General features: G+C 42.7%; 1 protein-coding gene across 1 annotated transcript in view; it reads right to left on the bottom strand.

Annotated features, from left to right (window-relative positions):
* Positions 1 to 426: 426 nt before the first annotated feature.
* PPM1H (protein phosphatase, Mg2+/Mn2+ dependent 1H) overlaps positions 427 to 12,523 on the bottom strand; it is a 213,877-nt gene continuing 201,780 nt past the window's right edge. Inside the window, exons 9-10 of the mRNA XM_084617301.1 lie at positions 9,746 to 9,897; positions 427 to 770 (exon numbers count right to left, since the gene is read on the bottom strand). Of these exons, the coding sequence (XP_084473427.1) occupies positions 623 to 770; positions 9,746 to 9,897 (300 nt within the window). The 3' untranslated portion in view covers positions 427 to 622. The remainder of the gene's footprint in view (positions 771 to 9,745; positions 9,898 to 12,523) is intronic.

Below are 12,523 nucleotides of genomic sequence, written 5' to 3'. Positions count from 1 at the left end.
TAAGGAGCTGTAAAGTCTCTAGAGTGTTCTGAAGGGGGTTCAAGTGGGAAAAATGAGAATTCAATCATATACGTACAATTTTTGGAAGTTCTTCATGGAAAAAGAATGACAGTTACTCGCAAGTGTAATTACATCAAGTGTCAGATCAAGTTTTAACTTTTTTTTTTTTTTTTTTTTTAAAATGATCCATCCCAAAGCCATGACTTCAATCATCAGTCACTGGCTTTCAATCCCCATTTCTACTTTCACAACTGAAAATGGCTGTTCCAAGCCACATGGTAAACTGAAAAAGATTAAGTCCTGTTTCAGGTCACAATGGGGTCCTCACCTGGAGGGACAATACAGGGACCACCAATCCATAATATATTAGCAGCATTTAAGTTCTATTCCTGTTAAGCACCAAAACCCATTAATATAGGGAAGCTGTAACCTTAAGAGATACCTTTAATCGTGTACAGTATATGTGCAGAGCCCTACCTTTTGGGCAGAAATATCACCTTCCAGCATGAGTTTAGATTAAATTACATCAATCAGAACTGTCCTTGTCAGATCTGAACATCATGTCTTTTCAAAGGCTCTTCCTAAAAAGACCACCCTCCCATTATCATTGTCGGTGCTACTTTCATGACAAGTTGTTTCCATGTATTAAAGGAATGACATAGACAGAAATGTCATCTCCTGAGCCCAGTCTATCGTTGGATATTCTCCAGCCCCTGTCCTTCAGCACTCCCCTGGCTCGCATCACCAGGTCCTGAGCTGCTAACGTGTATCTGTGGAGGAGGAGGAACACGGTTACATTGCAGAAATTGAGCATGCAGAGATCACAGCTGGTAGTATTATGAAGAATGTGTTTTCACAGTTGATGAGATTTACATTTGTGAGATACAAAGACAAGCTGTCAGATGCCATTCATCAGCAATCAAAAAACAAGTGTTGACTACTAGTAAAAATTATTTAGCACCCGAGGATCTCTAAGCTTTTTACAAATTTTAAGGCATTAGGTCAAGTATTTCACAAGTGACTAGTGATTTTGGGTGCCCAAGTCGAGACACCTTAAGGTTGCCCGATTTGCAGAAAGTGCTGAACATCCCTCGGAAAATTAGGCCTCTGTGACGGATCTTATATGGAGCACCCCAAAAAATCACTAAACCCCTTTTGAAAACCTTGACTGTAAGTGTCAAACACCTTTTTAAAGAATGTTAAATAGTAGCATACCCAGAAGCACAAAGGTGGCACATAGCCAACTTTGCACCCTGCCCAGCTCTTGTTCTGCATGATTCTTTAGCAGAACTCAGTCAGGGCCAATATGTATAACTGAAATGTTAGAGAGACACTGTGGGTGAGGTAATATCTTTTATTGGACCAACTTTGTTGGAGAGAGAGACAAGCTTTTGAGCCACACAGAGCTCTTCTTCAGATCCCAAAGCAGGAAGAGCTCTGTGTAGCTCGTCTCTCTCTCTTCAACAGAAGTTGGTCCCATAAAAGATATTACCTCACCTTCCTTGCCTCTGTAATATCCTGGGACCGACATGGCTACAACAACACTGCACGTAACTGAAATGCTGTCAGTTCAATGATGATATGCTCAGCCACGAAGGCCTGCAGTTTTGCATTACACTAAAACATATTTGCAGGACACTTAGAGGAATGATCACAACAACAAATCCCTGAATGGCTAACTTGTGATTTCGACAGGACTGATTCTACCTTCCTGAGGATTATGACATAACTGATCACAATGGCACAGGAGCAACAGTGCAGGACACTTCCATTTTCAAGAGAAAGCAGCTCAGTTACAACTTCTCAGATACTTAGCCCTCAGTCTGAAAGATCAGCTACTTAGTAGTGTTATTTTTACAGCATGAGTCCTTGCTCAACTGTACCTCTGTTCCCAATGCAATATTTACCATGAAGAATATCCCACATAACCCTAGTTACATTAGCTGTCATCCCCGTTTCCCCAATGCCTGGCTGCTTCTGCCTGGAAAGGAGGAGCAGGATGAGTGTGCGTGTTTTGGGGATGGGAAGGTATCCAAGGGCTGTATAATAAAATCAGCGCCAAACACTGGCCAAAATATACAGGAAATAGGAACCAAAGACTCTGGCATCACGGCAAACCCCATAGATGTCAGGTAGGTTGCCCCACCAACTGTGAGGGATCCCTTCCTAGAACAACCCAAAGTACAAGGGACCAGGCCCCAAACCAGTTCTAAGGGCAGCACTCCAGGGAAACCTTTTGGGGAAGTGACCTGCACCAGAACTCTTCTAAGGAAAAAGAGCAGACACCTCAAATGATCATAAATGGCAGGGCGCTCATTACACAAGAGATGGTTGCTCCAGGATTTGAGGTTAGAATAAGCTGAGAATGCATTATTTAATGGCACAAAGCTTGAATCAGAAAAGATTGTATGTAACTGGTGAAGAATGAATACTCAAGAAACAGTATGATTGTGGTCATTATTACTGTTTTTCATTTTTACACTTTTTGGTGTCTCAGCCATCCAGGAAATCTTAAGACACACTACACGATGACTCAGCAGTTGGAAGGGATTTTTACAATACAATATGAACTTCACTGCACAGTAAACGGGGATTGAAAATTGGAATGTAAAGGAAGGGTCAATGTCAAATGCAAATAACGGATTAAAAGCAGAGAACTGTGCGCTTTGGTGATGCAGTGAGAAACTGGTAAGATTTTCTAGGCCTCACTAGTTTTAACAAGAGATTTCCTCTCTGTGATAAGAAAAGGGCCTAGGGGTCATTTTACACAAGTCAAGAGGCAATGAAATCGTCACAAACTCTCTCTCAGACACACACACATGCTGCAGTTGCCAAGGTCTGTTCAATAGCAAAGACCCTGAAGAACAGGGAGAGGAGATAAGAAGCACTGACCCCATTGCCCTAATACAAAATGAAATTTCATTTTCGAAAGAAATAGCCATTCATACGCCTCAGCTTCCATATAGCAACATCCTATGCGAGGCTAAAGAACAACTAAATTGCACATGGCACACCCAGAGCTTGTATCAGACATGCAGTGAATAAAAACATTCAACGAGAGTTGTAGCTAAGAGCATATTTTCAAGGATTTCTCAATTTTTGCCAGAATTTAGGAGAAGAAAATGGCAGCAAGCCAGTGAAAGGGAAACTTTGTCTTTCACCTGTTCCTAATTTACAAAGGCTTCCCACAATTCAAGAACACAAAGGAGTCAGTATTGCTTTTAAGCTCCTGTATAAAAGCTGAAGGGCTTTCCTGTTTAAAATGGTGTTCTGAAATGACAAGATTACAAAAGCCTTCAATAAACCAGAGATTCTCATACAGAGAATATGAAATACACAAGAAAACGAGGATGTTGAAGCTAAGAAAACAGAGTAGGTAAAGACAGTAGAAAGGGAACATATTCCTCCTCCAATACAGAATTGAATTAGAGCCCTGCTGTTCAGCGGGGCACCAGAGGAGATGGGGTGAGATTTTGGCACTTGGAGATGAATAGCAGCAGCAGTCCATTATCGAATGCTTTATCCACTAATGCTGTGAACTTGGGATTCAACTGTCAAGACAGCATTAGAGAAGTAGTCTTAAAGTACTTCTTCCCAATGACGAGCCGCACCAGAATGCAACTTTTGTGATCTGAGAGTATTTTTTTCCTCCTGCTGAAGCTTTCAGTATTGATCAGCGGAGTACTGCAGAGAAATGGCTGCAGTGGGGGAAATACACTTTGGCAAACTGTGTGGCCTGCTTGGCCAGCCTCCCAAGCACAAAGGAGGTAGCATGACTCCCCAGAACCTCCTACCTATCCCCACAGCCTGAGAGAGGGGACAGGACATGGGGAAGGATAGGAGGAAAGGTGAGAAGGAATGATTTTTGAAGTGGCGATCAGGGAGCACAGCTGCAATGCCTAAGCTGTATCAGCCTCATATGAGGAAACAGTATGATACTGATGCTCCTTCATTGTCTTCTTCATTCACGCTTTTCCACCATTCCCTATGCATGGACTACACTGGCTGAGTTGATCTACAAGGCCACCTTCCACTCATCATTCATATTCCCCTTTAAGGCCCATTTCTGCCACACCACCTACAAGAAATTAGCCAGCTAAGATGTCCATTTTGTGTAAATATTAACCCCCCCCCCACCTTTCTTACTCCATCATGCCACAGGTTAGCCCTCACTGGGAAATCACAAAGTGATCAACCCTCCCTACTGTCTTGTTACTTCACGTCTCAGTGCATAAGCTCCTTGGGGCAGGGATCACGTCATCTGTTTTGGGGAGACGCAGAGCATCAGCTCTAACATATAATAATCCTGAAGCGTAGTCTTATGTCTCACTCTGTCCTCTGTTGTTTCTTTTTTCTTTCCCTTTTGCCACATAATGGCTTTCCCATCATCACTTCACTGTGTTTAAAATTAGTAACAGTTGCGTAATTTCACTTGCATGGCAAGTCGGAGGACAGGATATAGGAGGTGACCTCTGTTAGAGCCCAGTGGGATCAGGATGAAGACACACAATGTGGCAGGTACCACATGATAATGTAAACTTCTTCAATTTATCTCATGAATCAACCTCACTTTCATATGATTGCACTGCCATAGTTTTTAAAGAGGAGATAGAACCAAAACCTCATATCAGACTATGCCTGAAACACGGGAAAGCTTGGATCTGAAATTCACAATAGGTTCCATTTTTGTAATGGGATGAACTAGAAGGTGAATCTGAAAACTGTTTCATTTTAGGAAGAGTGCATATAGGTATTTTGCAGTTTGGGCCCATCTTTAGCATTCAACACAGAATTATGCATTTATATAATAACAGAGAGACATCTAGAGTTCCAAAACTAAGAATTAACAAATTAACAAAAGCCCCAAAAGTTTTGCAAGGGATATAAACCGTCATGTGTCAGAGCATAAGCCAACCTCTAATTAATGGGTGTTAGTAAGAAACCATTCCTGTGGATAGATGATTCCATAACGGCCTACTCTAGTGGTTCTTGCATCTTCCTCAAAAGCTTCTACTATTGGTTACTGTTGGAAACTGGGCTAGATGGACCACTGATCTCACCCAACATGTAGGTTCTTATTATGACCACAACGTGGAAAGTACCACAGGACCCATGCAATTTCTTCCATGGCTCATTTCCACATTCCCAGTCATTTAAAAATTCAAGTTGATGAATTTACCATAGACTGGGTTACTAAACTTCTCAAATAACGTGGAATTTTGCTGGACAACATTATTTTAAACATATTTGCAAAGTGATAAATACCTAAGATCTCTCCTTAACTGACTACTCGGAAGAATGGGACACTGTTTCATAGTCAGGATTGCTATACAATCATGAATCCATTAGCTATACTTCATTTGGAGTACTGTGAGGTAAATTAGGTAAAATCTTTCACAAAGTACTTTAAACCCTTTAAATATTCTTTATAACCAAGCAGCAAGAGCAATTCTGCAAGGTAATTTTCATAAATATCATTGTAAGCCATATGAAAGGCTGTTCTAATTACCTCTTGCTAGCTGGCATGAAAAATGCCTTGCCACTATTATTTATAAGTCCCTAAATGATCTGGCACAAAATTACTTAAAAGAACAAATTAACATTCAGTTCAGATGTCCATTCATAGAACACCAGGTCAAACACTAATAAATGTGTTTGTTCTGAGACTTAAGTAAAGAAGGGCCTGATTCTGGTATGACTTACACTGGGGTAAATCAGGAGTAACCTCACTAAATTTAATGGAGTTAAACCAACGTTAGATGGATCAGAATGAGACCCAGAAAATCTGCTTTTCCTCTTAGGATCCCTAATCTTTTGTATACTGTATAATGACCTCTACTAATTAGTTCAGCTAACTCATTGGTGACATTTAACAAAGAATCTTCATTCTTAGTGCAAGAAATGTGTGGCAAAGCTGCCTCATTATCTGCCTTCGTATCCCACCTCAAAACTCTCCCTTGCCATGATACCTATAAAAAACATCACAATGATTAGGCTGCTGGCATGCACAGACCAGTGCCTACCATGCAGACCAATACTGTTTCCATGGTTTACTTGTACTCCCCCAACTGTCTATATCCATCAGCTGGTGTATCTTGTCTTATATTTAGAGCGTAAACCCCTTGAGGCAGGGACTGTCACCTTTTTTTTCCTGATTTTGTACAGCACCTACCACAATGGGGTGCAGATCTATGAGTAGTGCCCCTAGGCACTACGGTAATAAAAATGAAGTTATCAACTTCTGAATGATTGAAAGATTAGACCTACTGTAAATGGTTAGCTGCTGAATAGGTGGGCATCATTATTTGTATTATGGCAGCAGACCCCACAGAGATCAAGACCCTATTGTTCTAGCTGCTGTACACTCATGTAGCAGGTCTCTGTACAGAATCTATTAAAATCTGAATAGATAAGGCAGGCAGAGTGGGAGGAAGGGAGTATTATCACCCCCATTTCACATATGGGGAACAGAGGCATCAGAGAAATGAAGTGACCTGCCCAAGTTCACACAGGGAGTCTGTGGCAGAGCCAGGAATTAAATCCGATCTCAGTCCAGTGACACCCTCAGGACCATGCTTCCTTTCCATTGTTAATTGACAATAGGCTATTCATGATTCCGGGTACGTGTATGTCCTTGGATAGCGCTGCTGATGTCAACTCGGATATTGAAAAATTGGCCTTAAGTGTTAACTGGGTGATGTCAGCTAAACTGAGATTCCCTGGATAAAGCTTTAAATATATTGTTTAGCAACTCCCTCCCCCACATTATCAAACAGATGAGGCACCTCAAAGCTCCGTTAGGTATTTTCTGACCCCACCCCTGTCCATTCTTCCTCCGCCATCGCCTAACACTCTAAGGATCCCTCTGTTCCTAACTGATTCCTCCTCCTTTTTCCATTACTTCCCTCACCGGAGCTTAGAGAAGTTCCAGGTCTGCTACTAACTGATGACAGGATTTCATTAGTTTGTAACAAAGGTTTTGGGAAAGCTTGTTTAAATACAGATGGCAGCCATGCCAAAACCGGGAAATCAACAATCAAACAACTTGTTTCTAAGCTGAATGCCACACAAAACCCAGCTCTCCATCCCCCTCGGGCATATTCCTGCACTGTTGCAAATAGAATCATGCCCTGAAAAGAGGAGAAAACTTACAGGAAAATTCTCTAGGATGGGGGATGGTCAACACTGCTCTCTGTCTGTCCACCATGGAGCACTACTTCAGACTCAGATGATCAGTATGTTCTCACCAGCCAGGAGACTTTCCCTAGGGTTCTCTATGCTTTTTGACTGGCTGAGTCACCCTGCTCACTTTAAGCTTTGCTGACAACCCCTATTTCTAACTGAGGTGCACCAGTGGTCGAGGCCCCTGCAGTGGCAGGGAGTTGATTTAGTGAGATATACCCAGATGATCCTGGCAAGTGACCCATGCCCCATGCTGCAGAAGAAGCCAATGCACATCCCCGCAAAGTCACTGCCAATCTGACACGGGGGAAAATTCCTTCCCAACCCCATGTATGGCCCTCAGTTTAACATTCAGTGTGCATATTCTTATGTAGTCAGTGCCTATTTTTTAGGCCCTGTTCCTAGGCACTATTCACCCACCCAGCCTCTCTTCCTCCCAACCCATGTTGGTGGGTTGGATGTCCACATGACCAGCTGTTGCATCCCATTGCGGTGGCAAGTTGGAGTCAGCACTCAGTAGTACCATGTGCACGTACTAGCAGTGAGCAAGAAGCAACCATGATAAGAAGGACAGCACCAGGTTTTGTGGACAGTTCTTGTGAGACTCTCCCTTTTTTGGGATGGGTGGGTGTGGCAGGTGTGGTGCAGGGAGAGAGGAAGCAAGAGCTGGGTGAATGAAGTCCCAGAGAGGTGGGGAGGTTCAGAGATTCAGGAAGCAACCCCTGAAAAAACTTATTTATAGAAGAGACAAATGGTCACTACAGTATTCGGGGAGCCTTTTAGCACTTGGTTTGGCTGGTATTTACCTCTTTGGGAACAGGGCAGGAGAAAGGGGGATGGATTTTCCCAATCCTGCTGGCACATCCCTAGACTTTGGTTTTTTGTTTGTTTTTTTTTAAATGAAAGCACCATTTTGTGTTGGCTGTACAGCATATGCTGCTGCTTCTCCTCTTGGGCAGGCTGTATGATGCCGTAGCCCTGGCCTTTCCTGCAAAACCTAGTATTTATTCATCTATCTATCTTTGCAGAGGGACTAATAAGCCGTAGGGAAGTCAAGCAGCCCAGGCTCTCTCATTTCTACCACATCTCTCGGAGAGAGGAGATTGTGAAGGTCAGAATGTCACAGCTGCAGCTTCACGCTAATCATCCATTCACCTGACAATCCAGCACTTGCAGTGAAATGCTATTTTACATTCCATGTTTGTAAGTGTCAGTATAAGAAAATACTGTTTGCAATTTTCTCTAGAATGGCTGTCACTTAAAAACCCAAGTGGCTGTCAGAGTGCCTTTGCCCACGGTTATCTTCCCCGTTTTCCCTTTGTGTGGTAGTACAGGGCGAAGCCTGAAAAGATGATGGTTCAGAAACAAACACATGAAGCATTTTCAGACTTGCTTTCCTCTTTCCTACACCAACTGCCATCGATATACTAATGTAACTAGAGCGCTATGCATTTTTCCACACATTTTCATTTGCGTGCCGAAATATCCCAGATTTTGTGTCTGACACTGGGTTGCCCTCCCAGTTGACACAAGGGAAACGAGTGAAAAATGTTTAAAAAACTCCTTTCTCTGCTGTATTCGAGTGGGAGTTTTCATAAAAGGAAAAATGCAACCCAGGAGAGGGGATGGCGCAGGAGAGAAGGGTGGCTGGGCACAGAAATCAAGGGGCCTGAATTTGGGAAGCAACAATGAGGCCCCCTTTCACGCTGATATTCACAATAAAACAGACTGACCCACTCACTCAAGGGAGAACTTGACTTCGGGAACTTAACTCTTCAGGAACGTTTGTATTGCTAGATAATAGGATGCTGGGAAGAGCAATGTTGACCAAGAAGAGGCGATAAAGCCAGGAAAATAGCGAATATAATTGATGAAATGGGTTGCAATCAAACTTTTCATCTCTTGTTCTCACTCAACTTATCCAGCCGTTGGCACTCTGGCCACATGACTGGTTTTAAGAACATAACATGACTAGTACAGTGAATGCACAATGAGCAACGTTACGGGAGCCCACATTCAAAACCCATACGTAGCCTCAAGGCTCCTGCACCAGGTGACTGCACTGAGGAAAAGATGCTCGGAACCGGTAGCGGAAGGTGGGCCAACTACCTTTCCTCCCAGCACTCCCTAGCAACAAAGCCTCTTGTCATCTGGGTTGGTGCTGAGGCACTGCAGCTGCTAACTTCCTCAGGGGAAAGAGAAAGTTATTCTTAAGTGGGAAATGGCTTCCCAGAAGGAAACGATCAGCCAGACAAACAAATATGCCATGTCCCTCTCTAGAAGGAGCAGAGGTCTCCACACAGCTTTAGTGTGGTGGGAAAAATAGAACCTACGCCCAGATACTGTAATCCCCTGCCTATCCCCATACAGTCAGCAGGTTTTTAATCCATATTTGATAAGTCCCCCTTTGAGAGTCTCCAAGCTGCAAACCTAGCCATAAAGACACAGAAGAACTTAGAAGAGAAGCTCATTCACTTCGGGCTACTCTCTGGAAACAAATGAGTTACAAACCCCACGCTTGCTGTGGCAGAGGAACTCTGAACGGCCAGGTAAGAGCACAAACCTGTGGGGATCATCAGGGTCACAGTTTGGTAGGAAGTTTGTGACAGCTTCTGCCACTTCTTCATTTAATAATACATCCCAGAGTCCATCGGTAGCTAAGATCAGCACATCCTCTGGTCCGTGCTCATACTGCAGAAGATTGTAGACTCTCACCTATAACCACAAAACAAGAGACATTGACTCGGATGAAGGAGGAAATATTCCAATTCTTGTGAAAATCTGCTGATGATGATCTTGAGTTAGCCACTTAGGCAAGGGAGCTCAAATACCCCCACGTCGCACTTTTGCTCTCCCCAGCACTCAGTAGGGCAACTTCTTCATGGAGCTGGCAATCTCTCTTAGGCCCTAATTCAAAATAGCATACCCTACTGCTGGATGGCACTTAATCAGGTGCTTAAGTGTTGACCTGAATAGGAACAGACTTGACTGTTCTTGAATCAGGGTCCTAATGCATTTATGTAGTGCTGACAGCGGTGATCAAAGCAATCAAACCTATTCCTCTCCCTTCTCCTCTTGTGGCCATGCTGTGCATTTTGGCTATTCTCCATCATTGGGATAGCTGGTCAAATAAGAATTTAATAATTTACTTGATGAATTTTTAATAACTGTTTTCACTATTTGCCCAGAAACCATTAACTATGCCCAATAAATTGCACATGTTCTGAAGTGCTCAGTGCATTGTATAAGGATTTGCTACCTAAAGTCTTTTCTATAGCCGTGATCCAGCAAAGAACTTAAGAATATGCTTAACTTTAAGCATGTGAGTGGCTCCACTGAAGTGAATGGATCATATTCTTAAGTGATTTGTTGGACTGGGGCCAATTTAAGGAACCACATAAAATATTAATGGAAAAGGTTCTTCCATACTAGGTTAATTCCCTAAAATGCCCATTGGTCTTGTTACTTAAGGCTGAAGTCATATAGCTAAGAACTGAACTGACTTCTCAGACTGGCCCCTGATGCTGAACAATCTGACATCCTATGTTTAAAATGGCCTCCCGTAACCCCCTGCTTGACTGAGCTGTCTAAATAATGAAATCAGGGGGTTAACTGAGTCATTGCAAGTTTTTCAAATGAGTCTTTTGTTGGATGTAAGTCTTCTCCCAGCCTGCCATGCATTCCAACTGTCAAACCGCCAGCTCCTTTAATTCCCCAAACTAAAACTTGGAATCCTTGGGAACCACTCACAGAGCACTTTAATTACCCCACCAGTAATTTGAAAGACGTGTGACAACCTTGGAACGTAAACAAGAAGAAATGATGATCTGTATTAGAATTTGGGAACAGTGCACCTGGTCACACATGCTGTTTTATCCTTGTGCTTCAAGAGCAGCATCAGTGCTCCACAAATTTGTTCGGACATGTACTTGGCACAGCTAGAAGATGGGGAGTGATTTCATTCTCTCTTGGCACATTCTCTCATTAGGAGCCAAGGAGCAGGAAACACACATAAAATGCTTGGACCTTTCAATGTAATTATGATTTTTATGGGATCGCAACCAGGACAGGAGAAACAATCATGTCCATCTCAGTGCTAATCCTCACAGTTTTTTCCCTTTTGCTCTAAAGAGAGAGAGGGTCATTTGTAAAATGTATCAATTGCTTTATTATTTAAGGTCTATCTGAGTGAGGACTTTTGAGATGAGCCAAAAAAAAAAAAAGTCAACCTAGAACACTCCCCACTGTCTTTACCTCCTGATTCAAATCTATCAGAAATACAACTCCACAGCAGCAAATATAGTCTATGGAGACTGTGTGTTACAGGTACACCTCTGTGCCAATTCACAGAGGATACGAGTGTTTCATAGAATATTAGGGTTGGAAGAGACCTCAGGAGGTCATCTAGTCCAATCCCCTGCTCAAATCAGGACCAATCCCCAACTAAATCATCCCAGCCCGGGCTTTGTCAACCCGAGCCTTAAAAACCTCTAAGGAAGGAGATTCCACCACCTTCCTAGGTAACCCATTCCAGTGCTTCACCACCCTCCTAGTGTTTGCAGCCCCCGACATTATAGAACCTTGGCTCTTTAGTGCAAAGTGTAGCAGCTCATGCCTTTGTTTGTTGAAGTCACCAGCTCAACTGCCAGTGTATTGGCCGAGATGATGGTCATCACAAAAAAAACATTTGGAAGTCAGATCTCTTGGATGTCAGCTACTTTTACACAGACAGTAAGATACTTAAATGTTAATTATCCACTTAGCAGTGAATCACTCAGAACAAAACACATGTAAATCAGAAGACTTTTCTAAAATCCATCTCTGCCCCATCTCCCTCACCTAGATAAAGAAAGTTCAAATTAAAGTAACAGATCCTCTCCTGCTACCACTGGGGAAAAATGTTATGGGCCAGACCTTGCTCGTACTGAAGTCCATAGCAGATCTCCCACTGATGTCTATGGAGCAAGATTGGAGCCTATGGCTGCTGCTTCAAGGCAATAGAATCCTGTCAAAACTATAGCTGATGCAGCAGATGAAGGGCCCAAGATATATATTTCCGCAGACTCTAGTGTACATTACTGAGAAGAGAGACTATTTTGATACAAGAACATTCAGGTTTTGGGGAAAACTCAGGCAAAGATAATATAGCTAATTTAGGAACTAGCGGCTATTTTTTATGAGGAAAGACTAAGCTTGACATGTTCAAACCTGAAGAGATGGCAAGGAGATGGATACTGACAGACACCTAATGATGCACAGTAGTTAAGGGGTATGGGCAATGGTGTGAACAAAGAACCAGCTATTTGACTGGTATGCAGTTCAATGAAAATAATGTGAAGTT

The sequence above is a fragment of the Lepidochelys olivacea genome, assembly GCF_965140295.1.
Source record: "Lepidochelys olivacea isolate rLepOli2 genome assembly, chromosome: 1".
In the NCBI taxonomy this organism is placed as follows: domain Eukaryota; kingdom Metazoa; phylum Chordata; order Testudines; family Cheloniidae; genus Lepidochelys; species Lepidochelys olivacea.
Note: the sequence above shows the minus strand (reverse complement) of the source record. Positions and strands in the feature narration are given on the sequence as shown.